The sequence below is a fragment of the Mustela putorius genome, unplaced genomic scaffold, assembly GCF_011764305.1.
Source record: "Mustela putorius furo isolate JIRA1106 unplaced genomic scaffold, ASM1176430v1.1 tig00000873_pilon_pilon_pilon, whole genome shotgun sequence".
NCBI lineage: Eukaryota > Metazoa > Chordata > Mammalia > Carnivora > Mustelidae > Mustela > Mustela putorius.
In genome coordinates, this window is record NW_025421504.1 from 7,581,500 (window position 1) to 7,606,056 (window position 24,557).

The window sequence follows — 24,557 nt, forward strand, 5'->3', positions numbered from 1 at the left end:
GCCGCCTGTTGCTGGACAGAAGCCGGCTCCTATGGGATCCCCTGCTCTGTGGCCACTGTGACAATGAACAGTTTTTCTGAACAGCTTACCCTCTGGTAGGTTCATGAGCTACCATATGGGACGCCTGGCTAAATCAGGATTTCTGGTAAACAACAAATATGAAATACGTGTTTAGCCTAAGTATGTCCCAAATATTGCCCGGGACCCACTGACACGAAAGCACTCTTTGTCATTTATCTGAAATTCAAATTGAACAGGGCACCCTGTTTTCATTTTTGGCTCAATCCAGAAGTTCCACCCTCTGGTCTTTCTATAGAGTGCCTGGAGAGCAAAGCCCTTGACCTGCAGCTGTGGTTCTCAGAGAGGGGTTCCCAGGACCACAGCGTTAGCAAATTCCGAACAGAAAATCTCGGTCTCCACCCAGACCTCCAGAACCAGAACCTCAGTGAGGTTTTGACATTGCTGCTGGAGATGCTGATGGGAGCTATAGTTTGAGGGCCATTGACCCGGAGAAGGATGCTAATAGTAGAAAGTTCCAGCCCCCCCCCCCCCCCCCCCCCCCCCCGCCCCAACACGTCCTGTTCTGCTGCTCACTCAGGGCCTCAGAATCAGCCGCCAAGTGCAGTGACAAATGATGTCGGGGGACGTTACAAGGCGCTCTCTCCGGGATTTCTGGGGCTTCATAGGAGTCTGCGGAGTCTTCTGCTTGCTGAATGTCTCTGCTTGGCCTCCGGGCTTTCTTCTACCCGCCCCACCTGTTCCGGAGCCTGCAGAGGGCTGTGAACCAGAGAATTTATTCTTCAGGCTGGATCCGCCAGTCGCGGCGGGTGGGCGGGGCCTGGTGGCTGGAGGGACACGTGTGCGGGGAGGGAAGCAGGAAGTGACTCCGGGAGTGGAGCCGGCGAGCCTGCGGCTGCGGGGCTGATGGAAGTGGAGTGGGGGCTTGAGAGGGCACCGTAGTGAGTCAGCTTTTTCTCCCTTCAGCGCCTTGGTTGGGCTGGAGGCCCGGGGTCTGGGGCCAGCAGGAGAGCGTGGGACTCGGAAGGGCAAAAGGGAGTTTGGAAGGGGGCGTCCCCCGGGGTCGAGGAGGGGGTCGGAGGAGAAGCAGGGCGGCTGTGGCAGGTGCCCGAGGAGGGGAAGGCTGCCCGGTGCCCCCTCTGACCCTGGCCAGGGTCCGCTGAAGGGTGTGGACCAGCCAGCCTTTGACAGTGGCTCACCAAATCCCCTTTGTTCAGTGCTTCCTGGTGGGCAGGGCCCCCCCTCCCCCTGTCCCCAGCCCTGGGAGCAAGGTGGCTACAGTCCAGCCCCTCTGCACCCCCTTCCGCTCCTTCTGGGGGTTCAGCATGGCCTCTAGAACTTGACTGGGAATCTGGGGACGGTGCAGCAGGCCCGAGCTTGTGCATGGCTGATCCTTCCCTGGGTCCGTGGCCCGAGGACCACACTTTGAGCAGTGAGGTGTCAGAGAACTTTCCTGCAGTCCCATGGGCCCAAACCCGAGTCCCGTTGCCGGATTCCCCTCGTGGAGTCGGGGCGTGTATGTGTGGAGTTGCACTGGGTGCTGTTCCCACCTCGGCAACATCACCAACATCCTGAAGCTCTTGGAAGGAGGGCAACAGGTTGCGAGGGAGAGAACATGGAGAAATCCCGTATGGGGCAGGGGTCCCTCCTGCGTGTCCCTAGCAGAATGTGTACACAGGTCGAGAGGTGTTGGCATCTTTAAAGGTGGGGAGGGCAGGGAATCATCCTCCCTCTCGAAGATTAATCAAGGTATGTCTGTTAACATCCGGCTCACAAGGAGGTCTGAGCCCCGTCGCAGAAGCTGATTTGGAGGGGCTGCGACTGGCTCTCTTGTTCTCAAGGTGCTACTGGGCAACCTGTTTGAGAAAACTTCCTTCTCTTGGGACTCTGCGTCAGCCTGACCAGTCCCTCCCTCGTAGGGCAGGAGAACTCACTTTCAAAGCTCTGGGTCTCTGTTGACCATTTCTTTCCACGGCAACAAGTGTGAGAAACCCTCATGGAACTTGAAAAAATGCAGATTCTGATTGAGCACGTCACGGACTGTCCGGTCAAGGGCCTGAGATCCTGCATTTCCCGAGGCGGGGTAGGAACTCAGGTCACCCTTCTAATAGTGAGAATTCAAAATAGCAAATGGAAGAAACTTCTCCCCAGAGGCATGGGCTGGCATTATTATTGATGAATACTGTGATTCTTGGGATAGAAAAGATGTGCCTGGCCTTGCTGTGCCTTTTCCTTACGTCTTAGGGGCTCAGGTAAATGGAGACAGGCTAGCGTAGTGCTTTCCCTCCCATAGGCCCCCAGAGCTCTCTTGTGGGCTGGCCCATAAACCCCACGTTGACTTTGGCCTGTTGGCAAATGGAAAGTGCTTCCATTCTTCTGTTCTGTTAAAAGGCACATTCAATACTGGAAAAAAAAAAAAAGTTGTTTTTCTGTTACGACCTGTCTTGGATGGTAAGTACTAAGAGTATGATAGCTATATGCCTTTCTTTGTCAATGCTGTTTCCGGTTTTATCCACAAGCAGCTAGAAGTAGAATGTTATATCATGATCTAGTCCTGGTTTACAAACAAACACGACCACTCTTGTTACGGTGACACGTAACAAGATGAAGCATGTAGATTGGCAGGTTTTTTAAAAAAATATGTATTTTTTTCCTTATTTGGTATAGTCACCGTCCTGCGTTTTATTCAGGCACAGTCCGAACCCATAGAGGCTGTTTCCCTTAGAGGCTTCCTGGCTTCAGAGTTGAGCCTGGGCTCCTCTGGGCTCACCTGGGTTTGCTGAGTTTCACAGCCTTACCAGGTTGGAATCCGAGCTGTGCTGCCCAGCCTCTTGGCATGGGCAATCCCCGGTCCCCGGCCCCGTCCACCCTCTGCCACAGTTTCTTTGTAGGGTCAACAGAGTCAGTTTCTTTAGCTCTTAAGCTGCCAGCCCAGGGTTGGCCTGAGAGTGCTGGGACCTGGCAGGGCTGAGCCCACTGGGGATGTGTCCAGCTCCATGGGTGCTGGAAGACCAGTGGGCTGCTGAATGAGCCCTTTGAGATGATGAGGCCCTGAGCCCTGATGTTTGTGTACCAGAACACAGCGCTCTTCAACAGATGGGTTTCCCTGCCCTGTAACTTTCCACAGCCAGAGTCTGATCCCCTATCATGTCAGAGCTAGAATTGAAAACGTGCTAAAGCCTAGAGGAGGTTCTCTGGGCAAAACCAAGAAGAAAGTACTTCCCTTTCTTTCCTTGGTGGGCAGTGGTGTAAGTTCCATGTCGGCAGTGGTGTGCTTAGTTGACGGGGAAATGCCACGTATGGCTCCATCTCCTTGTCCTTGCTGAGTGTCCCGTCCAGGTAAGCTGGCCCTTTTCCATACAGCAAGTATTTTTTCAATGCCAGGAAGCCCGATTTTGCAGGGGTGCCAAGTGTGAAAAGGCATCTTCCCTGTTCTTCAGCGAACGCTATCAAAGATGAAGGAGGCAAGCCCAGACAACAAAGGCCCTGCAGATGGGCGGTGGGGTGGGAGCGGAGGGGGTCTGGAAAGCATGGAGTCCACGTTGGCACCAGGTGGGCGGCAGGACGTGCCCTGGGTCCACAGACTGCAGAGAGGGAAGGAGGGCAGCCTTCCGGGAGGGAACCAGGTGAAGAGTGGCTTGGAGCCAGGACCCTCTGGGACTTGTGGAGGGTGCCATTCAGGACTCGGCTGAGGGAGAGTACAGTACCCGCACAGGGGGTAGTTGTTGAAAGGTCGGTGGGCTGGTTGGGTGACAGTTGGTGCCACTGCCCTTGGCAAGTCATAGGGGAGCTGCAGCGGGATCCTTCATGGGGAGCCATTGAAGGTTTGGTCAGGACTTAGGAGGGAGAGCCTCAAGAGGACATCCGAGTTGGTCACCTGTATTTGGAGGAGCGTGAGCCAATGCTGGACAAGGGCAGCTAGAGCAGGCAGAATGTGCTGGAAGGCTGTAATCAGACCCTCCTGAGCTGTGTTCCTCCCAGCTAAGGAATCCACATTCTGGGAACTGCTTCTCTTTGGAACTGTGTTCTAAGGCTCTGACCTCTTCTGTGGGCTCCCCTGGCATCTCCCTAAGTACCCCTAGGTCTGTGCTTTCAGGGTTGGGTGATTTCTGACTCTTGGTGGGCCTGGATGAAGAGGCTGGGCCTGAGCCTGGTCATGGACGCCCTTGAGGGATGGTGTGGCCGAGAGGTGCATCGCAATGATCCAGACGACAGGCCCGCCCAGGTGGAGGGTGTTGGGCTCCCTAGCGTGTGGGGGCTTCCCTGCAAGAGTCTGCCGGTGGCTGACCATCTCCTGCCCCTCTGCACACAGCCGTCTCCAGCATGCTGCAAGGCCACAGCTCTGTGCTCCAGGCGCTCCTGGGAACCTTCTTCACATGGGGCCTGACGGCAGCCGGGGCAGCTCTCGTGTTCGTGTTCTCTAGTGGACAGGTGAGTCGCCTTGCTTCGGGTCTGAGGTTTTGGGGGGGAGTTTGTGCGAGCTGGAAAACCACAACCATGGGCGGCTGGCGCCCCCCTTCATGCCCCTGGCCATGCCCCCCAGCGCAGGAGGTGTTTGTTCTCTGGCCTGGCTTCTCCTCCTCTCCCTACTAGGCCAGGAGAGCAGGTGTCTGCTGCTGCTCCCCTCCTGGTGTGAAGGGACTAGGAAGGGTTGTCACGTTATTACGCTCCCTTGGCCCCGGCATGGTTTCTAGCTTCTGGCAAGTCTCCCTCAGGCCTGGCGCAGGTGCTCAGCTCGGTTGTTGGGCCGCCCTGCCCTGTGTCCTTGAGCTGGCTGGACCGTTGGTAGACCCTTGGAGGAAGGAAGGGTACCTGTTCCCCTTCTCATTTATCTCATCTTTTCATTCCCTCCTTGACCCCCTTTGGGATAGATACAGACTCATCTCCCCACGCCTCCCCACCCCCACCCCTGCACAACTTCTGCCCCTCCCCCAGCACCCGCACTCACCCTTGTGCCTGCATGCCTTACCCCCTGCATACACCCCCTCACCCCCGCGTGCCCCTATATCCTGTCCCTCCCCCTCCCCTACACTTGCCTACGTACCCCACGCATACTATATGCCCACCCGTCCACATGCACACCCCATGTCCTCCGTATGTCCCCCACCCCGTACATCCCATATACCCTCACGTCCCCCACACACATATCTCACAGCCCCTGCACTCTCCCCTCATCCCCCACAATGCACGCCACGCACCCCACCCCGCTGCTCCACAACCCCCGCCGCCCCCCTCACCTGCCTGAGATTCTTTTCCTTTCTCCAGCCCTGACTCCCTGGGACCATAGGCCTCGAGCATCCGAGCATCCGTCCATCTGTGTCTGGAGGAAGGCAAACTGCCTGCACCATGCGGCGGGCAGCCTTAGACATTGCCGAGTGATAAGCGAGTAAGGGATTTAAGATCCATTTAAACATGCCGTGAGCCGGATCTGGAAACGAAAACACAGTGACACAGTGTAGGAAGTTGGCAAGCCCGACGGTCTTGTGTTAGAGACCAGTAAGACAGGTATTTGATGTCACGTATGATCCGACGTCTCCCCACCCCCACCTCCACCCCCGCCCCACCGCTCTCCTCCGTGGGAGGTCCGGAGCCTGTCAGACACAGAACTGGGGGCACCCAGCCTGGATCCCCTGCTTGCTGTTGACAGGTGGTGAAAGCTTTGGAAAGCCGATCCCTGAGTGAGAAACACCCAGGAGGCAGAGGGGAGGGCTCCGGGTCACGTGTCCCTCTTCCTCCTTCACGACAGCCCATGCCAGCTTTACTGGGGTCCCTTCTTTGTGCCCTTCTAGGGCAGAGCAGCCCATAGTTTTATCTTCTCCTGTTATTTTCACCAAAGCGAGGCCTGAGCCGCCCTGGACGGGGCTGCCCTTGGAGGGCTGGGGGAACCGCAGCAGTGCGGTGGGTGTGTGGGGCCCCCGCCAGTGCTGGGGGGGCTCTTCCGGAGGGACGAGGTGCCTTCCCTTCTTCACAGAGGTGCTCCCATTCCCTTTGGAGCCTCAGAGCCCCTAGTTTGTCTCGTGTTAGTGTAACCACCGAGATCAGGAGGAGTTGCTGAAAACTTCTGCGTGCAGGTGTTCCCAAGACCACCACCACGTTCGGTGGCTCCCTAGAAGGGTCCATGCCCCTCAGCTTGTCGTCGTACTCATGGCTAAGATTTAATGCTGGAAGGAAGTGAAGTTGCCCAAGCAGGAGAAAGAGACAGGCAGGGTCTGGGGAAATCGGTGCGCAGGCTTCCGATGCTCCCTCCCTCTGGCGAGGGGCCCCTGCCCTCTCCTTCCCCCAGCAACAAAACTGCAGCAGCACGTGCGGGATGTGTTCACCCAGGGCACCTTCGAGAGCCTCAGTCTCCAAGGACTCTGCTGGGAGCTGGTCACGATGGCGTTGTAGGCTGGGGTGGGCCACGTTAACCCTTTCTGCACAGGAAGTGGGCGTGAGGCTTGCTGCTGGGAGACAGGAGCCCACAGAGATGTGCTCTGACGCCCTGAGCACACCTGTGCTTTCATTCGGCTAAGGGGGGCTGCCGCAAGGACCCCGTGTGCTAGTAGACATGCGCACCCTGCCCTCCGCTGCTGCTCTCCAAAGCTTCACTCAAAACTGGCTTTTAATTGTAGGAAGCTTGTAAAGAATGGAAAAGCTTAAAGAAAAAATACAAAAATTTCTTTTTGAATTTATTTTTATTTATGGTCTATTCGTTTCTGAGGTAGAATTTAGGGATGCCTCAGTGGCACGGAACACCCAGGGCTCGTTACGTCCTGTGCTCTCCTTCATGCCCGTCACCGGGTTACCCCACCCCGCAGTTGGAGCTCCCCTCCGGCAGCCCTCAGCCTGTGCCCTGGAGTTAGGAGTCGAGGTTTGCCTCCTTCTCAGTTTTCATCTTATTTAATTTTTTCCATCCCTTTGCACCCCTTCCCCTATGTTCATGTTTTGTTTCTTAAATTCCACAGATGGGTGAAATCATTTGTCTTTCTATGACTGACTTATCTCACTTCGCATTTTACCCTTTAGTTCCACTCATGTTGTTGCAAATGGCAAGATTTCATTCTTTTTGATGGCTGAGTAATATTCCATAGTGTTTATAGCTATAATGACACACACACACACACACACACACACACACACACCCTTCCCTCCCCACATCTTCTATAGTTCTTCATCTGTCAGTGGACATCTGGGCTCTTTCCGTAGTTTGGCTATTGTGGACATTACTGCTATAAACAATAAACAGTTAAAAAAGTTTCTGATTCCACTTCCCAGGAAAAAAAAACAAAAACAAACTGAATCTTTTTTGTTCAGATTTGTTCAGTTATATTTGAGTATATGCAAATTTATGCCTGTTTCTTTACATGATAGGGATCAAATTGTATGTAATGTTTTATAACCAGTTTTCCTCACTTGATATCATAAGCATTCGTCCTGCACCACTAAATGGCTTTTTGATGCCTTCGATTATTTTGATCACTTGGGTTACTTACCTGGCTGTGTCACATTCTGTCATAAGGCTCCAGTGTCATTTAACCATTCCTCGACTGTTGGACAATTAGGTTATGTCCTTTTTTCTTGATTTTTTGTTTTTTAGAAATACCATTTTGATGAACATAAACCTTTGAGCACGTACCTGATGAGTTTCTTGAAATAAATGTCTAAAAGTGGAAGAAAGGCTTTAGTGACATTTAAGAAAGTATAATTTTTCTCCTTTCAGGATCCAGATGAATGAATGCTGGTCGAATAATGTTCCCTGGCGTCTTTATTAGATCTGTCTGGTTTCATTAAATGATTGGGTCGGGCCAACTTTGCTTCTGTCATGGCGTGCCGAGAGAAGACTGTCCTTTGTATGGCTGCCTGGTGTCAGACCCTTCCATGCACCCCGCAGCCACTCAGAGGTGGGAGAGGGCTGAGCCAGTGCTCCTCGCTACCCAGCTTCATTGGGAGGCTCAAAGAGTGGGGCCTTCAACTGCCCAGCCTGCCTGTAACATGTCCATGTGGCTATAGATGATACCCCTAACTTAGACTATTAAATTAAATGTTTTTCAATTGAGATATAAAATGCATATAGAAAAGTGCATATTTCATAGCTTGGCGATTGTTCCCAGCTTCCTGTGAAACTAGTACACAAGAACTGGAACAGTAGTGGCCCACCACAGCAGCCTGTCAGGCTCCTTTCCAGTCCCTACCCCCCAACTCTACGTTCCACTGTAAGGACAGCCCCTCTCCTGATCTCTGACAGCAGAGATCAGTTTTCTGTGTGTTTCTACATCGTATAAATGGAGCAGTCATACAGCGTATGGGCTCTTCTGTGTCTGGCTGGTTCCACTCTGTTTAGTTTCTGGTTTGCCCTTGCCCCTGCCTGTTGATGGGCCTCATTCATACGTCGTGCATGTTCTCCTTGCCATGTGGCATTCTGTTGTATGACCATGTCCTTGCTGATGGATCCATTCTCCTGTTGGTGGGCATCTGGGTGGCTTCTAGTTTTGGCTCTCCCAAGTACTGCTTGCCGAGAGCTTTTTTGTGCATGTGTTTAGTGAATCCAAGTGTGCATTGCTGTCAGGTGGTGATTTCAGTGCTCAGGAGTGGCCCTGCTGGGTCAGAGCGACACATATGTTCCCTGCTAGTGGTTGCTGCTGGTTCGTTTTCCAACGTGGCTGCGCCATTTTGGGCCCCCAGCTGCAGCATGGGAGAGTTCGGGTTGGCCCGCAGGGTCCCCATGAGCACTTGTCAATTTCCATCTTCCAGGCCAGCTACTTGGCTAAAGGTTTATAGTTATGATTCACGGGAGAGCCAGGTCAAAGGCAACATATGGGCCAGTGGAAGCCAAGCGTCTCTGAAAAAACACTCTGATGGGCTGTGGGATGGATGGAAGGTTCAAACAATTTTTTTTCCCCTTGGTTCTTGGCCCATGTTAATAAAGGCTCTGATCCAGGCCTGAAGACAGGTTGGCAACTCAGGCCTGGGCCCGTCTTTATTCATGTAGCTCTCTGAGGTCTTATGGTTTTCTTTTATCCCCAGAAACATCCCTTAGAATCTGAAACATCTTGTTTATATTTTCAGAGGCGGATCTTGGATGGAAGTCTTGGCTTTGCCGCAGGGGTAAGTAACATGTGGTGGGAGCGGTGTAAACAAAACAGAGACGTGTTCATTCTGACATTTCTCTGCCAAGGGGGATTTTCTAGGCTCTCCCCGTGTGACCTAGATGCATCTCTGTGGTCTCCAGTCCCCTTCTTATCTCTGCCCCTAATTGCTGGCCTGCTTATTGAATGCCCCTGCCTCTGAGACCATACGGGAGGCTTGCTTTCTTATTAGGCAGCTGTCTCAGGACTTGTGAAATATGATGGTATTCAAGAGGGCCTTATCAGGTTCTCCTTGGTGCTAATGAAATATTCTTTCTTTCCCTTCCCCTGAACAATCCTTTCGTTATTGACCTCTCCAAACATGTGAAAAAAGGTGGAGCAAGTCCCCTGTAGCCATCATTCAGCTTCAGTCATTACTGACTTGCTCACCTCATTTCTTCTGACTTTCCCCCAACCTTCTTGAAAGGTTGGAATATTCTGTAAAAGCAAATCCAAGACATCATGTAATTCACCTGTAAATTCAATCCACATCTCCAACTGAATGACTTTACTTTTTTTTTTTAACAACATAATCCTCTTGTCATACTTGTCCAAATTAGCAATTCCTCATTGTAACCTAGCACCCAGTTCATGTTCAGATCGCCTCCATTTTTTTTTTCAAAGGGGACATTGAAAATTGTTCTGTTGGAATCGGCATCCGAACAAGAATTTTGCATTGAGTTTTTTGTTATATCTTTTCAGTGTCTTTTATTCTTGAACAATCCCATTTTTTTCCCCCACTCTCGTAATTGGTTGGAGAAAATGGGTCATTTAGGCCCAAAGAGTATTCCACATTGTAAATTTGGCTGATAGCTCCCTTGGTAGGGGCTGTTTGTCTGGTTCCCTAGCCCCCCGAACTCCTGAGAGCTGGGCATTAGACCCTGGGGTATGGTGACTGCAGAGCCCGTTTTCCAGGCATGAATGTGTCCTGGTGATACCACGTGTTCCAAGTGCGTCCGTCCCACCGGAAGTCATGTAATATGTAGTTTTCTCTTTCAGTTGATTAGGATGTGGTTCCCTTGCCCTGTTTGTACAGTCCGGGAGATCTGGGGTCTCCTGGAGGTCACCTAAGTCAGCAGCCATTGGACTGGGGTCCGTGTACCTTCCAGAGAACACAGAGGCCTTCCGGGTGGAAATCCATTTCCAGGCTCTCGGTGTCCACAGGCCGTCTTCCCTAAAACCGTGCCGCCTGAGGATGCCCTGGGGTCTTGTTCCCCTTACCTGCATTCCCTTACATGTTTGCCCTCCCCTGCTTTACAAAAGAAAGACACAGTCTTCCCTTATTCTCTTGTCTCTGGGGGGCAAAATCTCCACGTGTAAGGGGAACCCTTGAAATGTTGGTGCTGGTGTGGAACAAGTGAGGCCTCGCATCTCTGATCCTGGGCATAAATCCTCCAGTGGTGCAGGCACTGTCTGGTCCTTTGGCTGTGGCTGTAATCCAGCTGTTAGCAGAGAGATCCTTAAAAGTCGTTTTCTACGATGGCCCACTCTGGGATTGGGGCCTGTAATTTGGGTAAAATTCGGAGAGCAAAATGACAGTATTGTCACAAAGCGTCTATCTTTTCCCCATCCTCTTCTTTCTGTGAACACATTTTCTTTTTGCTTACATTTAAAAAAGAAAAAGAAGGAGGAAAAGAAAAATAGAAATAAAGTTGATTCCCAGCTCTGTCAGCTTCTAGTGATGACCGCTTAATATTTGTCCGTGGAAACACAGATAAATTGAAAAAACAAGGAAAAGGCCCCATCCATGAAAATATGCATTTCTAAAATATTTTACTTTTTAATGCTTAATAATTATAAAACAGTATATTAAATTTTTGTGGTTAGCAATCTGTTCTGTACTACTTATCGTTGTAATGCTAACTCAATCCAGGAAATGGTCGCTTAAGCAGTTAGAGTCCTAGGCTCACAGGGATTTTCCTAAAAATCAAATTCTATCGCAAAGAAGTAGGATAAAGCAATCAATAATAGACTTTCTAACATAAAATATAAGTTGCTTTAGGAGGAAATTCTGTGGGGAAATGGAATTTAAACATAAGTTTAGGAGAAAAAGCAGTGATGGAGGTCTTTGGACTTTTGAAGAAGGACTTGCTTGTGCATTTTTCTGTGTTTAGAATACAGCCTGTGAACAGAACGGTATGTAACACAGGAATGTACAGCTTCATTTATACTGATTTTTCGGTGGATAATGGTGGGAACCAAACCCTCTGCCATTTAGATCCCAGTGGATGCATTGAATTGACCGATCAAACAGTTTCATTTAAAGAAGTCAGTATTTATAGGCCAGAAATTACATCTTTTGCAACTCTTTAAACTCAGGATGAAAATATTTTTAAATGTCAATTTTAAAAGGAGTGAGGTGGTACCTAGTCTTTAAAAATTCTCAGAGAGGTTACATACATACAGAGTTTGACAAACTGTTCTGTGCTGTCTTTCTGCTTTTGACTAAGCATTTGTGTCTCCTGTTCTAGTTTGATCTTTTCTTTCTTCCTTCCTTTCCTTTTTTTTTTTTTTAAGATTTTATTTATTTATTTACAGACAGAGAGATCACAAGTAGGCAGAGAGGCAGGCAGAGAGAGAGAGGGGGAAGCAGGCTTCCACTGAGCAGAGAGCCCGATATGGAGCTCAATTCCAGGACCCTGAGATCATTACCTGAGCAGAAGGCAGAGGCTTTAACCTGCTGAGCTACCCAGGCACCCTCTTTTTTTTTTTTTTTTAAATAAGATTTTCTGTATTTATTTGAGATAGAGCAAGAGAGCACAAGCAGGGGAGTGGTCGGTGGAGAGAGAACCAGGATCATGAACTGAGCTGAAGGCAGATGCCCAACCGACTGAGCCACCCAGGCACCCCTCTATTTTGTTCTTTGAGGACAAAAGCCACTGTAAGATTTGCCTAGCAAAACCCCCAAAACCGAACTGAAACAAGAAACAAACAAGCAAAAGCAGAGGACAGTAGTCTTTGGGACATGTCAGAATGACTTCGGTAGCATGAAACAAACATTTAAGATGAAATCATCAGACCACTGTATTGTGGTCATTTAAGTATGAGGATCCAAAACAAAATAGTTTTACTTCTGATTTTTAATGTAGTTGGTTAAAAAAAAAGAGATTCTAAAAATTACCCGTGTGTGTGTGCACTGCTGCTGCTTCTCCTTCTTAAGAAAATAGCATTTACTTTTCTGAAATTGACCTTGAGCTAGTTCCATAAGAGGAGCTCCTGGAGGGTCAGCAGATACATGGAGCAGAGTAAAAGCATAATGTGAGAGACAGTTGAGGCTCAAACACAGGAAACTTCAGTGGCTTTGGTGACGAGTAGTGAGTTCTCATAAATGCTTCCTCCAACTAAGGAAAAGGCAGTAGAGCTTCTCAGAGCCCTGGGGGCCTGAGCCGTAAGCGTGGAATAATTTATAGTGAATATGGCCGTTCTGTTAGCTCGGACAGTAGTTCTCTACTGGGAGGTTGTTTTACCCCCTCGGGGACATTTGGCATGTTTGGTTGTCAAAACTGGTATCTAATGACTAAGGCCCAGGATGGCCCCCACCACAAAGAACTTTCTGGACCGAAGTGTTGGTGGTGCCATGAAGTCCCGGTCTACAGCATTTTGCTGTATCGTCTCTAGTCACAGACTGGAATGTGTAAAAATAAAGATGTACTTAAAGTTAGAAGGAGAAGGAGAAGATCATCCTGTCTCTCTCCTCCATGCTTCCCAGAGGTCACCAGTGTTAGCCCTGAGGAGATCCTTGGAGGACTTTTATCATGCACGTACACAGTACCTGGATAAACGTACCATAGTGCTTGGTATCCTTCAACACAGCTCCGGGACACTTTGAATAAATACCTTGAAAGGGGAAAACTAGCGGGGCGCCTGGGTGGCTCCGTTGGTAAGCGTCTGCCTTCTGCTCAGGTCCTGGGATTGAGCGAGCCCCACATCAGGCTCCCTGCTAAGCAGGAGCTCTGCTTCTCCCTCTCCGTCTGCCCCTCCCTGCTGTGCGTGCTCTCTTTGTCTCTAACAAGTATATAAAATCTTTAAAAAAAAAAATAAATAAAGGGAAAATTAGCCATCAGCCAGTTGCCTGGGATCCATCATACCTGGCGCTGATGGTCCACGTTTTCATGGGCGGCTGTGTATACATTTATGTCTGTGTCATGTGTCGCTGAAATACGTCTCTGCTGTAATCCTGGAGTGACGCATCTCTACCATATATAATCGTGTGCCGAGAAAGAAGAGCCCTAAGACGAAGGACATGGCATTTTAAACGTGCTTAGCAGGATATTTCACAGGTGGTTTTTTTCTTGTTAGCGGGGCCTTGGAAGCATTAATCACTTCTCCTTAAATGACTCCTCATAGAATCCATTTGCATTTTTTTTTTCTTTTCCTCCTGACTCCTTAAATTAGTCTTGAAGTCTTTAATAATCATTGTCTTGTTCTTCTCGGTACCCATGTCTGCCCTTGATTTTTGCCTGAGGTGTGAACTTCATGGGAAGAAATGTTACCACTGGAGGGGAGAAAAAAAGGCAGAAAATGAAACCTAGAGTCTTAAAGCAGGAGAAGATTTTAGGCCATTATAATAGCTAATATTTATCGCACCTTTACTTTTTACAAGGTGCTCTACTGAGCACTTTTCGAAGACCATCTAATTGAATTTTTGTAATGGCTGTGTGAGGCACAGAGCAGGACAGTTATTTACCCCACTTTACAGAGCAGGGGTCAGGCACAGGGAGTGTAAATAAATCATTCTGATCCCAAGATAAGCTCAGTCCGGATTTGAACACACAGTCTGACTTGTAAACACTTGTAAACCACGGTGCCTCCCAGCTGAGGTCCGGTCCAGTTGCCTCCATTTACCAGCAGGAAACAAATCCAGAGAGAGTAAGTGACTTATCCAGAATCGAAAATTGCTAGAGAGGGGCAGAGTGAGGCCCGAACCCAGATGAGAAGTCAGGGGCTGCCAGCATTGAGCCGTGTGACCTTGGGCAAGCTCCTTAGTTTTCCTGGAGCTCAGCTGACTGCTGAGAACTGACATTGGCCTTGATGGTTCGTGGAGGGCTTCTTGGTCCTACATGGTTGAAGGGGCAGGTTCCAGCTCTTACTAGCATGTGTCCTTTGCTTGTGAGGTGATTGCGAAGCATTGTGGTTAGTTTTGGTTCACCTACTCAACCTGTTTTGTGGCAAATTTAACCATGCCATTGAATGTCTTTTTATCTGAGTCACTGTCCCAAAAGATAAATGTTTAGATGAATTTGAAGAGGTCAGGACATCCAGGGTCACCGTTTTAATTTTCTTTGCTCTGGTTTTGATGTCTTTTTTTGGCAAGGCTTATATTAACTAGAAATCAGTGTATGTTCTCTCTCAAGGAAGAAACTCTTGTGTGGCATAAATAGGACCAGCAACCTGCAGAAGAGAGAGACAGACTACCAATCAAGAAGCGTACTTGTAGGCACAAAGAGGCAATTTCATATCTATTATTTAATCCCATAGGGAGCCGGGTTCTTACGAAAGACCTGAACTTCTTAAGGAGGTTTTGGCTGAATCTGTTTTTATGCAGCACATGGTGAATAATATTTTCTCCAAATAACTGGCTCCCTGTTGGAAGTTAATGATGCTCTTCTGTGATGGCCTTGGAGTCTGGAGGGATGCCGGTGACCAGCTGTTCTCCATTTCTGTAGAGAAATGGATATGCAGAATGGACCCATATTGTAGTGTGAGGGATTCAGGGAGGAGATTTCAGGTGGATCCACTGGAAAGGTTTATTGCAGTGTGAACAGTAGAGAGAGAAGAGCCGGGTGTGGGGAGCAGCCGTTGAAGGAGGTCTTCAGAAATCCTAGCTTTCATGTTCCTTTCCCCACAGATCCTGGACTGGTGCCGTCATTGCTTGATACCTTTTCTCTGTCTTCCTGCCTGAAAGGTAGGGAGGCCTGGTATGTCCTAATGGAGATGTTTTTCAGTGTGAGATCTTTTGGACAACATTGAAATGGGCCGGGCCCCCGCCAGTGTAACATGACACGGCATTCAGAGGATCACGCAGACGGGCTCCAAGGGGCTCCTGCCAGGAGCGTTGCTCTCTGTTTCTCTGAGCCATGACTTTCCTCTTTATGAGGCCGAGAGGAATGGAGGGCCCCAGGATGACCCGCTGGCGATGTCAACCATGCCTGGACCTAGAACACACCCCATTCCAGCATAGCTGATTGGACAGACGACTTGGGACATATCAAGGTCATTATCCAAAGTGGAGCTCCTCTCTTAAATGTGCTTTTCAAGATCTGGGGAACTGAGGAGTGCCAGGGCCCCCTCAATGCAGTTCTCTGCAGGTTGTCTGGTTTTGCACAGAGATGTCATGACCCGGGAGGTGATGCTGGCTTGTTTGAGGGTTAAGATTGCCCTTGAGGTTGGTCTTCAGCCACGAAGTGAGGAGGAATACAGGGTTGGTTTGACTGGAGTGGGAGCTACTTGGCCTGGGGTCTCACTTGACCAGCTACCAGGTCTCACGGTGTGTGGAGAAAAATGGGGAAGGCTCTTCTCCAACCAGGACTCTTCCCAGCCTCCCTCCACGTTCTTGGCATGGTGGATGAGGGCATCTGCCATTTTTGCCACCCCAGATTCTTGCATAGCGACGCTGCTAGACACGGGTGCTCATGCTCATGGTCAAGGGGTCGGGGCCCTGAAGGTTTGAATGACAGAGCATTTTCTTATTTTTATTATTATTATTATTATTTTTAGGGAGGGAGGTGGGTAGGAAGCAGCAGAGGGAGAGGGAGAGAGAATCTTAAGCAGGCTCCGTGCCCAGTGTGGAGCCCGATGCAGGGCTCGATCTCATGACCCTGAGATTATGACCTGAGCCTAAATCAAGAGTCAGACGCTTCACTGAATGAGCCTCCCAGGTGTTCTGCAAATTGTTCTATTTTTAAAGGACTCAGATGGCTAGTTTACAATGGGAAAACTTATGTGTCTCCGCTGAGAGTTTTTTTTTTTTTTTTTTTTTAAGATTTTACTTATTTATTTGACAGAGAGATCACAAGTAGGCAGAGATGCAGGCAGAGAGAGAGGGGGAAGAAGGCTCCCCACTGAGTAGAGAGCCTGATGCGGGGCTCCATCCCAGGACCCCAAGATCATGTCCTGAGCCAAAGGCAGAGGCTTAACCCACTGAGCCACCCAGGCACTCTTCCACTGAGTGTTTTTAAACCTTGCCACGCATGGGCAGGAGATGCCGGATACACCACAGGGGACAGGACTGACTTGTGACTCGGTGCTCCTGGACCCCAAACAGAAGTGGTTCTTCTGGGGACAAGGGCAATATGGTGGCAGCTCTGTCCCCGGGCCCTCCCCTTTTCTGATGCAACATATGCCCACAGTATGAGGGCCTTCCTTCCCAGTGCCTCCTGACCTTGATCTGACATTGGAAAAAAGCCAAGCCCTGCTTCAGGAAGAGGGGTGGCCAGGTGAGGGAGGAAGAGAGGAGAAAGGGGAGGAAAGCACTCAGGAAGGACACGGACCATCACTGTTATTAGTATTGTGCTTTTTCTTTTCAATTTCATGCTTCAGATTTCCAGTGTCATTAGACATAGTGTGGGGGAGGCAATGATATACATTACCTTCTGCTACAGTGATGGAAAGTAATAGCACAGCGTTTGGGTGAAGGAGTGTATTGTCTCCTCTGCTAAGGAGCTGGCCTGAGGCCTGTCCGGAGGCCCCTGAATGGTTGCTTGGATTCCCCAGCTTCCCCGCCTTCCCCTGTGCATCCTCGGGCGCCCCTCTCTTGGCCTGGGAACTCCTGTGTCCCCCTTATCCCCTGGCTTTCTCCTTGGGGAATACCTGTTCCCCTTGGTCTGGGGCAACCTTCCCTGTTCCCATGAAGGGGGAAGTGAGAGTGGGTGTAAATGAGCAGCTTAGAAAGGGCCTAACAAATAGCATGGAGGACAAGGGGAGTTAGAGAGGAGACAGGAGTTGGGGGAAATTGGAAGGGGAGGTGAACCACGAGAGACTGTGGACTCTGAAAAACAATCTGAGGGGTTTGAAGCGGCTGGGGGGGGTTGGGAGGTTGGGGGAACCAGGTGGTGGGTATTAGGGAGGGCACGGATTGCATGGAGCACGGGGTGTGGTGCAAAAACAATGAATACTGTTATGCTGAAAATATATATATTAAAAAAAAATGGGGGATTTGAGGGGCGTCTGGGTGGCTCAGTGGGTTAAAGCCTCTGCCTTCGGCTCAGGTCATGATCCCGGGGTCCTGGGATCGAGCCCCGCATCGGGCTCTCTGCTCGGCAGGGAGCCTGCTTCCTCCTCTGTCTCTCTCTGCCTGCCTCTCTGCTTACTTGTGATCTGTCAAATAAATAAGTAAAATCTTTAAAAAAAGGGGGGGGGGCTTTGAGATTTAGTGTCAGAAGTCAGATGTGAGGGCCCCAAAGAGTCAGTGCTCCCTGGTAAATGTATACTAGGTATTCCTTCAAAATGATTTCTCATTTTCCTTTCCTTCCTTCCTTCTCTTCCTCCCTTCCGTCTGTTCCGTCTGTTCCGTCCGTCCGTCCGTCCTTCCTTCCTTCCTCCCTTCCTGGCCAAGTGCTGGGAGACAGTGTGTGTCTTTAAGGAAGTTACGATCCAGTGGAGAGGTGGGTGCGCTGCCTGTTTTTCTAAGTAGAGATTTATCGGAACTCAGGCATGCTTGTTAGTTCGCATTGTCTATGGTGGCTTGTGCACTGTAACGGCAGAGTGAGGAACCACAACAGGGCTATATTGCCTGCAAGGCCTACAGTATTTACTATGTGTCCCTTTACAGAAGTTTGCTGACGCCCGGTTTAGTGTTGATCATGGGGTTTTCTGAGGCCTGGCTGCAGCGCCAGCAGCCCGAGCAGGTGTCCACAGCTCTGCCACAGCAGGGCCCAGGCTGGTGATCTCAGAACGTTCCTGGAACGTGTGGTGTTCCTGAGCAGGTGATTTCCTGGGGGAGCTGGGTTTTGTCGGTGGGTGGGAAGGCGGGGCAGACGGAGTTTTCCCCAAGGGGGTCTGGCCTTGGCTCTTGAAATCCATGCCACGGTTGCTCCTTTGCTGGGGTGGGCCTTTGAAGAATCTTCAAGGGGCGGCTGTGCAGGGAAGCACGGGGAATTATGTGGGCCCATCTCCTTGTCACATAAGGCACACTGTGTCAAGACAGATGGGCAAGGACAAAAGTGTACAATTTGAGATTGTGAGCTAAAACGAGGTTTCCCAGCTCCAGTCAGCCTCAAGCTGGCAACTGTCCTCAGCATCCGTGGTCTAGCAGAGTGAGCTAACTTGGCCTCACGTGCTGGGCAGTTCAGTTCCAAGGAGCTCTCGCTTTGGCTTTGGAGAAACTCCCTTCGTTCTGATGCAGTGGCTCCCCTTGGGCAGCGTGATAGAAGCATCTGGAAAAATTTTAAAAAGCCCCAGTGCCCCAGACACACCCAGGATGAATAATATATCCAAATCTCTGGGGCTGGGCTGAGGCTTTCAGTTTCTTGAGCTTATTGGGATTGCTTGTACAGCCTGCTCCGAGGGCCCCTGTTCTAATGGGGACCACTGTGAAAGGAAGGATGCGCTGGTGTTTGGAAGCAGCAGACCCTCTTTAGAGGTTCCAAGTATCTAAGAGTCCATCGGAGCCCATGCGTGGGGCTGGGGCTCTGGTTAGAGGGGGCACTGGGTGTGGAGGATGGGAGCCTTGGAACCCAGATTGGGGAGCCTGGCAGGGGAGGCTGCTTCCTCTGGTCTCCAGCTGTAGATCTGTCTGCCGTGGGCTGCTGTGGTGGTCCGGCCCATACTTGGCTCTCATCTTGGCTCCCAAGGCTGGTTGATTTTGTTACCATCATCCTGGGTTGGGAGGGGACAGGTGTCCTCAGAGCTACCTTTCCCAGTAGGTCAGGTGACCCTGCCCGCTGCCAGCTGGGGACTCGGGCTCTTCCTCCAGGCTCCTTGGCATGTGCAGAAGAAGGATGCAGGGCTGGATCCTTGCTGCTTGGAGAACTTGAGCGTGATGCACAGTCCTCATTAGATCGCACGCTGTGTCTGAAAAATCTCGGTACTGGCAGGGCCTTCTGGGAGTCAGCTCAGGCAACCCTGTGCCATCAGACAGGGCAATGTTTCACCAAATCCAGACAGCTGGTGGGAGTGTAGCTTGTTCCCCAAGACTTTTATGAGGCAAGTTCCACTTTTTTTTTTTGGTAACCTAATTGAGTGTTTAGCTAGCTTGTTAGAAACTTATCCAAGCTAAATGTCTTCTGCTACAATTTAAATAAGAGAAAGTCACCGACAATCATTTTTCATAGACATCCTAGTACAAATCACATTACAAAGCATTTGCTGAGGGTCAGCTCTTTTGCAAGATACTCTGAGTACAAGGGATCAAAGTTAATATTGGTTAAGTCTTGTCCTTTAGCCTCTGCCTGCCAAGACCAAATCCCGACACATGTTATTAACACAAATGCTTTGTGGAAAGCCTTCCATGGGATGGTTCATGATTGCTTTGGGGGGGGGGGCTTGCTTGCAAGAAGGGAGAAGAGCCAGTCATCCAAGCGTTGAGAAGGGCCTCTGCAGTTTTAGAGATGGCCCAGGCATGTGTTCTGTTTGCAGAATAACCATTAATTTTCTTCCTTCCTTGGGGAGTGGCTGCTTGGAAGGTGGGAGCAGGGAGAGGACTGTCTTCAGGCCAATCCGCCCACCCGTTAGCCAGCGGCTACTGTATGGAAGACATTGGGGGGGACTGTAAAGAAGCACGATGCAGGCCTTCCCCTCGAGGGGCGGTTGGCTGCGTTCCTGTCACCGTGAGAAGGGACAGCATGTGGTTGTGCAAAGGTCACGTGCACAAGGTGATGCGAAGCCTAGGGCCCGGAGGTTACTTTTAGTTGGGGAATTAGGGAGGACTTCTTCAGGGATGAAACTCAGGTTGAAAAAAATAGGCAGAGCTTGGGATGGGAACAGAGCAGGGGAAGGAAATGAATTCCACAGCGTATTGGAAGCACAGCCGTGGAAAACATAGAGCTGTTGAAGGCATGGCGATTGCTTTGGTTGGAAGGTGATAGCTGGAAGGTAGGTTGGGGCTGCATGGAAGGGAGTCTGTGCTCTGTTCTCTAGTTTTTTTTTAATTAAGATTTTATCGGGGTGCCTGGGTGGCTCAGTGGGTCAAAGCCTCTGCCTTTGGCTCAGCTCATGATCTCAGGGTCCTGGGATCGAGCCCTGCATCGGGCTCTCTGCTCAGCAGAGAGCCTGCTTCCTCTTCTCTCTGCCTGCCTCTCTGCCTACTTGTGATCTGTCTGTCAAATAAATAAATAAAATCTTAAAAAAAAAAGATTTTATTTATTTACCTGAGAGAGAGAGCACAAGCAGGGGGAGCAGCAGAGGGAGAGGGAGAAGCAGACTGCCCACTGAGCAGGGGGCCTGACATGGGGTTCCATTCAAGGACTGCTGGGATCATGAGTGAAGCCAAAGGCAAACGCTCTACCAACTCAGGTGCCCCTGAGCTCTGTTGTCTCGGTTGATGGGGAGACCCTAGAGGTTTTTGAGAGGGTGAGAGAACCAGAGTTGTACTTTCAGGAAGTACATTCTGATGGTAGCAGAGAGCACAACCGCAGGGCGTGTGCAGGGAGAGGCCATCGTGGATAGGCAGATCGGAGGCAGATTGGAGGTGGATCGGAGGCTCTCACATTACTTTAGGTGATGCCTGGACGGACCCCTTAGCACCTTCAGTCAGACAGAGGCAGGGAAGTTAGGAAAGAAGAGAGCAAAGGCTAGTTCCACTGGAAAACTGAGAGGACCCGGCAGCCCTCTGATTGCACAGGCAGCCAGAGAGGTTCAAGCCCATCACAGCTACTGTACTACTCCCCCTGGGGCTGTTGGAGAGTTTGCTGTCACCTTCTGGCTTATGGATTGAGTGAGGGGATCTCTGCCAGAAACAGGGAACCGGAGTTTACATTGGGCCTTTCTTATTTGAGTGGGTTTGTACCTTGGAATCTGTGTGGCAGGGTGGTCTCCATGGCAACCAGACACCTACAGCTAGTCATACTGATGGTGATGCGTCCTTCTGCTCCCTCTGGTTTTGACTGAGAGTAACTGAGACCCCGCACATGGTGTCTTCAACAGGAAAGGCTCCTCCCGAGCAGGAGAAATCCAGAGACTGTGCTGGAGTCCCCAGGGATCTAGGCTCCTTTTTCTGCTCCACAGGGAGACCTTTGTCTTTCTGGCCCAAGGTAGCTGCTGGAGCTCAGGTCATCACATCTGCCCTCCAGATGGTAGGTGGGAGGGAGATTCCCTGCAGGTCTTGCCTGACAGGTCCACTTGCAGCTCATCAGCCAGAACTTATTAGAAGACTCCATCCTGCTGCCAGGAAGGCTAGGATACATGGTCTTTCAGCTGTGCTGCAGTGTGCCCCACTGAGCAGTGGGATTCTGTTCCTGAAGGAGGGGGCAGAATGGGAACTGGAGCAGGCAATTAGCACTCTTGTCTATACAACCCATTGTGGAGAGAACTTTGAGCCCTAATGCTATTATCGATTTACCTTCCCTGTGTACGTTTTGTATATGTTGTTCTTTTAAGTGAGCTGTGTTATATTGTTCTTTAACTAGTTCCCTTCAGAGTGAAGGAGTAAAACATGAACTTGGCAAGAAATTCAAATGGTACAAAGGGTCTGCGGAAAAAATAAATCCCTCCATCTCTGTTTTCGACCAGGGCTTTGGAGGCCATGAATGATGGAAAATCTAGTTTGATCTGGCTTAGGAAGAAAACAAATGTACTGGCCCATGCATTTAAAATACCAGGCATAGGGGTGCCTGGGTGGCTCAATGAGTTAAAGCATCTGCCTTCGGCTTTGGTCATGATCCCAGGGTCCTAGGATTGAGCCCTGCATTGGGCTCTCTGCTCAGTGGAGAGTATGCTTCCCTTCCTCTCTCTCTGTCTGCCTTTCTGCAAATTGTGATCTCTGTCAAATAAATAAGTAAAATCTTAAAAAAAAAAAAAAAGCCAGGCATAGAACTGGCCGCAGATATTCCTTCTAGACCCTGTAGATATGAAGATGTCACTGGGGCCTGGGTTTCTCTATTTCCTGGCCTCCTCCTTCCTTGTGTGGCTCTGCTTTTGGATACTCAGTCGACATCCCCTCGGTCTCACCTCCTCATAAGGAGGAGGAGTCTTCCTTCCCCAGCTTAAACAGCCTTGGAATTAACTTTCCTTGGCAGGGAGTCACTTGGGTTGTGTGCTTATCCCTGGACACCAATCCCATTGCCATGGGGATGTGCTGTATTGATTGACCAGGACTGGGCCAACTGCCCACATCGACTGCCCACATCCTCTTCCTCCTGGTAGATGAAAAGCAAAGACTAAAAGTGTTGAATAATGGGGCAGGGGGAGAGATGTTTTCTCTGAAGCAAACCTGAGATGCTGTTGCCAAAGTCAGTGTAATGGAGGTTGGGGTGGTCAGCACACAGCAAAGGGGCCCACATGCTTCAAGATAGAGCAGACATCCCCACACTCCTTGAGCCACTTAGGAACCACCCCAAAACATAGTGACTTACGTCAACAACAGTCTGTTATTTCTTATGTGTCTGTGTTGGCAGGGCTCAGCTGGGTGGTTCTTCTTGTCTTGCGTCGGTCACTCACAAGGTGGGCCATCTGGCAGCACAGCTACGCTGGAGGCTAGAGGAGGCCTTCCCTCACAGTTATGGGCACCTGATGCTACCTGTCCTCTGGGTCTCTGTCCCACGTGGTGCCTCATGGGTGAGTAAGTGCAGGTGGAAGCCGGAAGGCCTTGGAGACCTAGACTCAGAAGCTTACATGAAATCTCTCATCATGTTTGACTGTCCAGAGCAGGTTGCAAGGCCCACCCAGATTCGAAGGTTCTTGGTGGTAAGAGCCTGAACAATATCATGGCTGCTCCATCCTCTACCTCCTCCCATGCATGCAGAGGTGATGCCTGCTGATAGTCTACCCTCCCAGGGTCAACCAGAATTCCTCTTCTGTGGTTGGGTGCCTTCTTGTTGCCATTTCTAGAAGTCCCTGGCCCCCAACGCTGGGTCTCCCTTTGTCCTGTTTTCTCCGTCCTGCTCCTCAGCCTCTCTTTGGGCGTCATGCGCACCGGCTGAGAGGAAAGTCTCTTTCTTAAGTTTTCATTCCGTTTGCTAACAGACACTCAGGGAAGACATCCAAAGACCCAGGGACACTTAATTCGTGCTCCGTGGGCGGCAGAGAAACAGAACCTTCATGGGCTTTGTCCTGGGTGTGTTCTGGTCTCCCGAGAGGAAGGTGTGTGGGCTGACTTCTCAGGACACTGTTCCAGAAGCAGGAATTAGGCGAGGCGACTTTCTGTGGCTAACAGTACTGTGATCTCCCTGGAAACTTGTCTTGGGGACACGTGACCTTCTGAGAGTAGGTGTGTCCACACTGTGGACTTGGAAGGGCCCGGGAGAAACACCAGTTCTTACCTTCCGTGCTTCAGCCTTGCTTGGTTTCCTTAACCTGTATGACTTTGATTTTTTTTTTTTTTTTAAGGGTCAAAAAATTCCCTTTTAAATTCAGGCATCCATCTTACTCTGTCTTTGCAGGGGAGTGTCTGCCTCATTTTAGTAACATATTTTAAGGATATAAAGAGTACATTGCTGAAGGCAGGGTGGTGGGAGAAGGTCCATCCTAGTGTTTCTCTGGTGGGAGCGTGGGCAGAACAGCTGAACGGTGCTGGACTATGGATTTATGCCTCTCCTTGCCCCCCATGGGGAGGGGTGAGTAGTGGAGACCAGAGAAGCTATGATCAGAGGCTGAGGGTCCTCACTGCTGCCTTCTCCCAGGGCTGGAGGTGTGTCAGCCTCAGGCTCTCCCTCCCTGATGCTTCCTACCCCAAGGAATGGGACCCCAGGAGCACCTATGTAACACCTCTGCTTTCCTGGGTGAGAGGGGCCCTCTCTGGGCAGTGGAGGCCAGGGCGCAGAGCTCCGATCCTGTGCACTTATAGAGAGCGCTGGGCTCAGAATTCGAGGTGGGAGCCCTGGGTTGCATTTCTGGCCGACCTGTTTACAATCCCAGTGATCAGCAATCCCAGTGATTAGCCGCAAGTCCTGTAACCTCCAGGCCTCTCCTGGCTCCACCGAGACTGAAATCCTTCTCCTCCTACCTTGTGCACAGAGTGGAAGGAAAAATGAGGGCGTGAATGCTTACTGCCTTTGTGCCCTCCAGAGCGAAGGGAGAACAAAATACCAGGGAGACAGTCGCCTTAATAGCTTGCTAGTGGACACTGATCTTTGCTGTCATGGTGCCCTGGCTTTTAATCCCACATTTGATTTTGGCTCAGGGCCATGATGAGCTGTTTCTGCAGTCTTCGCCAAACAGCAATTGGAATAGAACCATCAGGCCGGATGGAGAGCGAGCTCCATGAGAACTGTGCATTTGACAAGGCAGAGAAGGAAAGCAAGGCTTCATCCTTAACCTTGCACAGATTTCTTTTTTCTTTTC

The 24,557-nt window shown here is 50.3% G+C and overlaps 1 protein-coding gene across 12 annotated transcripts in view; it reads left to right on the forward strand.

Moving 5' to 3' along the window:
* The first annotated feature begins 844 nt into the window (after nucleotides 1-844).
* Nucleotides 845-24,557, forward strand: part of SLC39A11 (solute carrier family 39 member 11) — a 320,940-nt gene continuing 297,227 nt past the window's right edge. For 4 of the 12 annotated variants that reach the window (XM_004749059.2, XM_004749060.2, XM_045085986.1 and 1 more), the window contains exons 1-3: nucleotides 845-959; nucleotides 4,331-4,449; nucleotides 9,064-9,102. In XM_004749059.2, the coding sequence (XP_004749116.1) occupies nucleotides 4,342-4,449; nucleotides 9,064-9,102 (147 nt within the window). In that variant the 5' untranslated portion in view covers nucleotides 845-959; nucleotides 4,331-4,341. Of the gene's footprint in view, nucleotides 960-2,409; nucleotides 2,470-2,533; nucleotides 3,358-4,330; nucleotides 4,450-9,063; nucleotides 9,103-14,970; nucleotides 15,028-22,672; nucleotides 22,833-24,557 lie in introns of those variants that run through there. The other 8 variants (XM_045085982.1, XM_045085981.1, XM_045085980.1 and 5 more) reach the window with 8 other exon arrangements.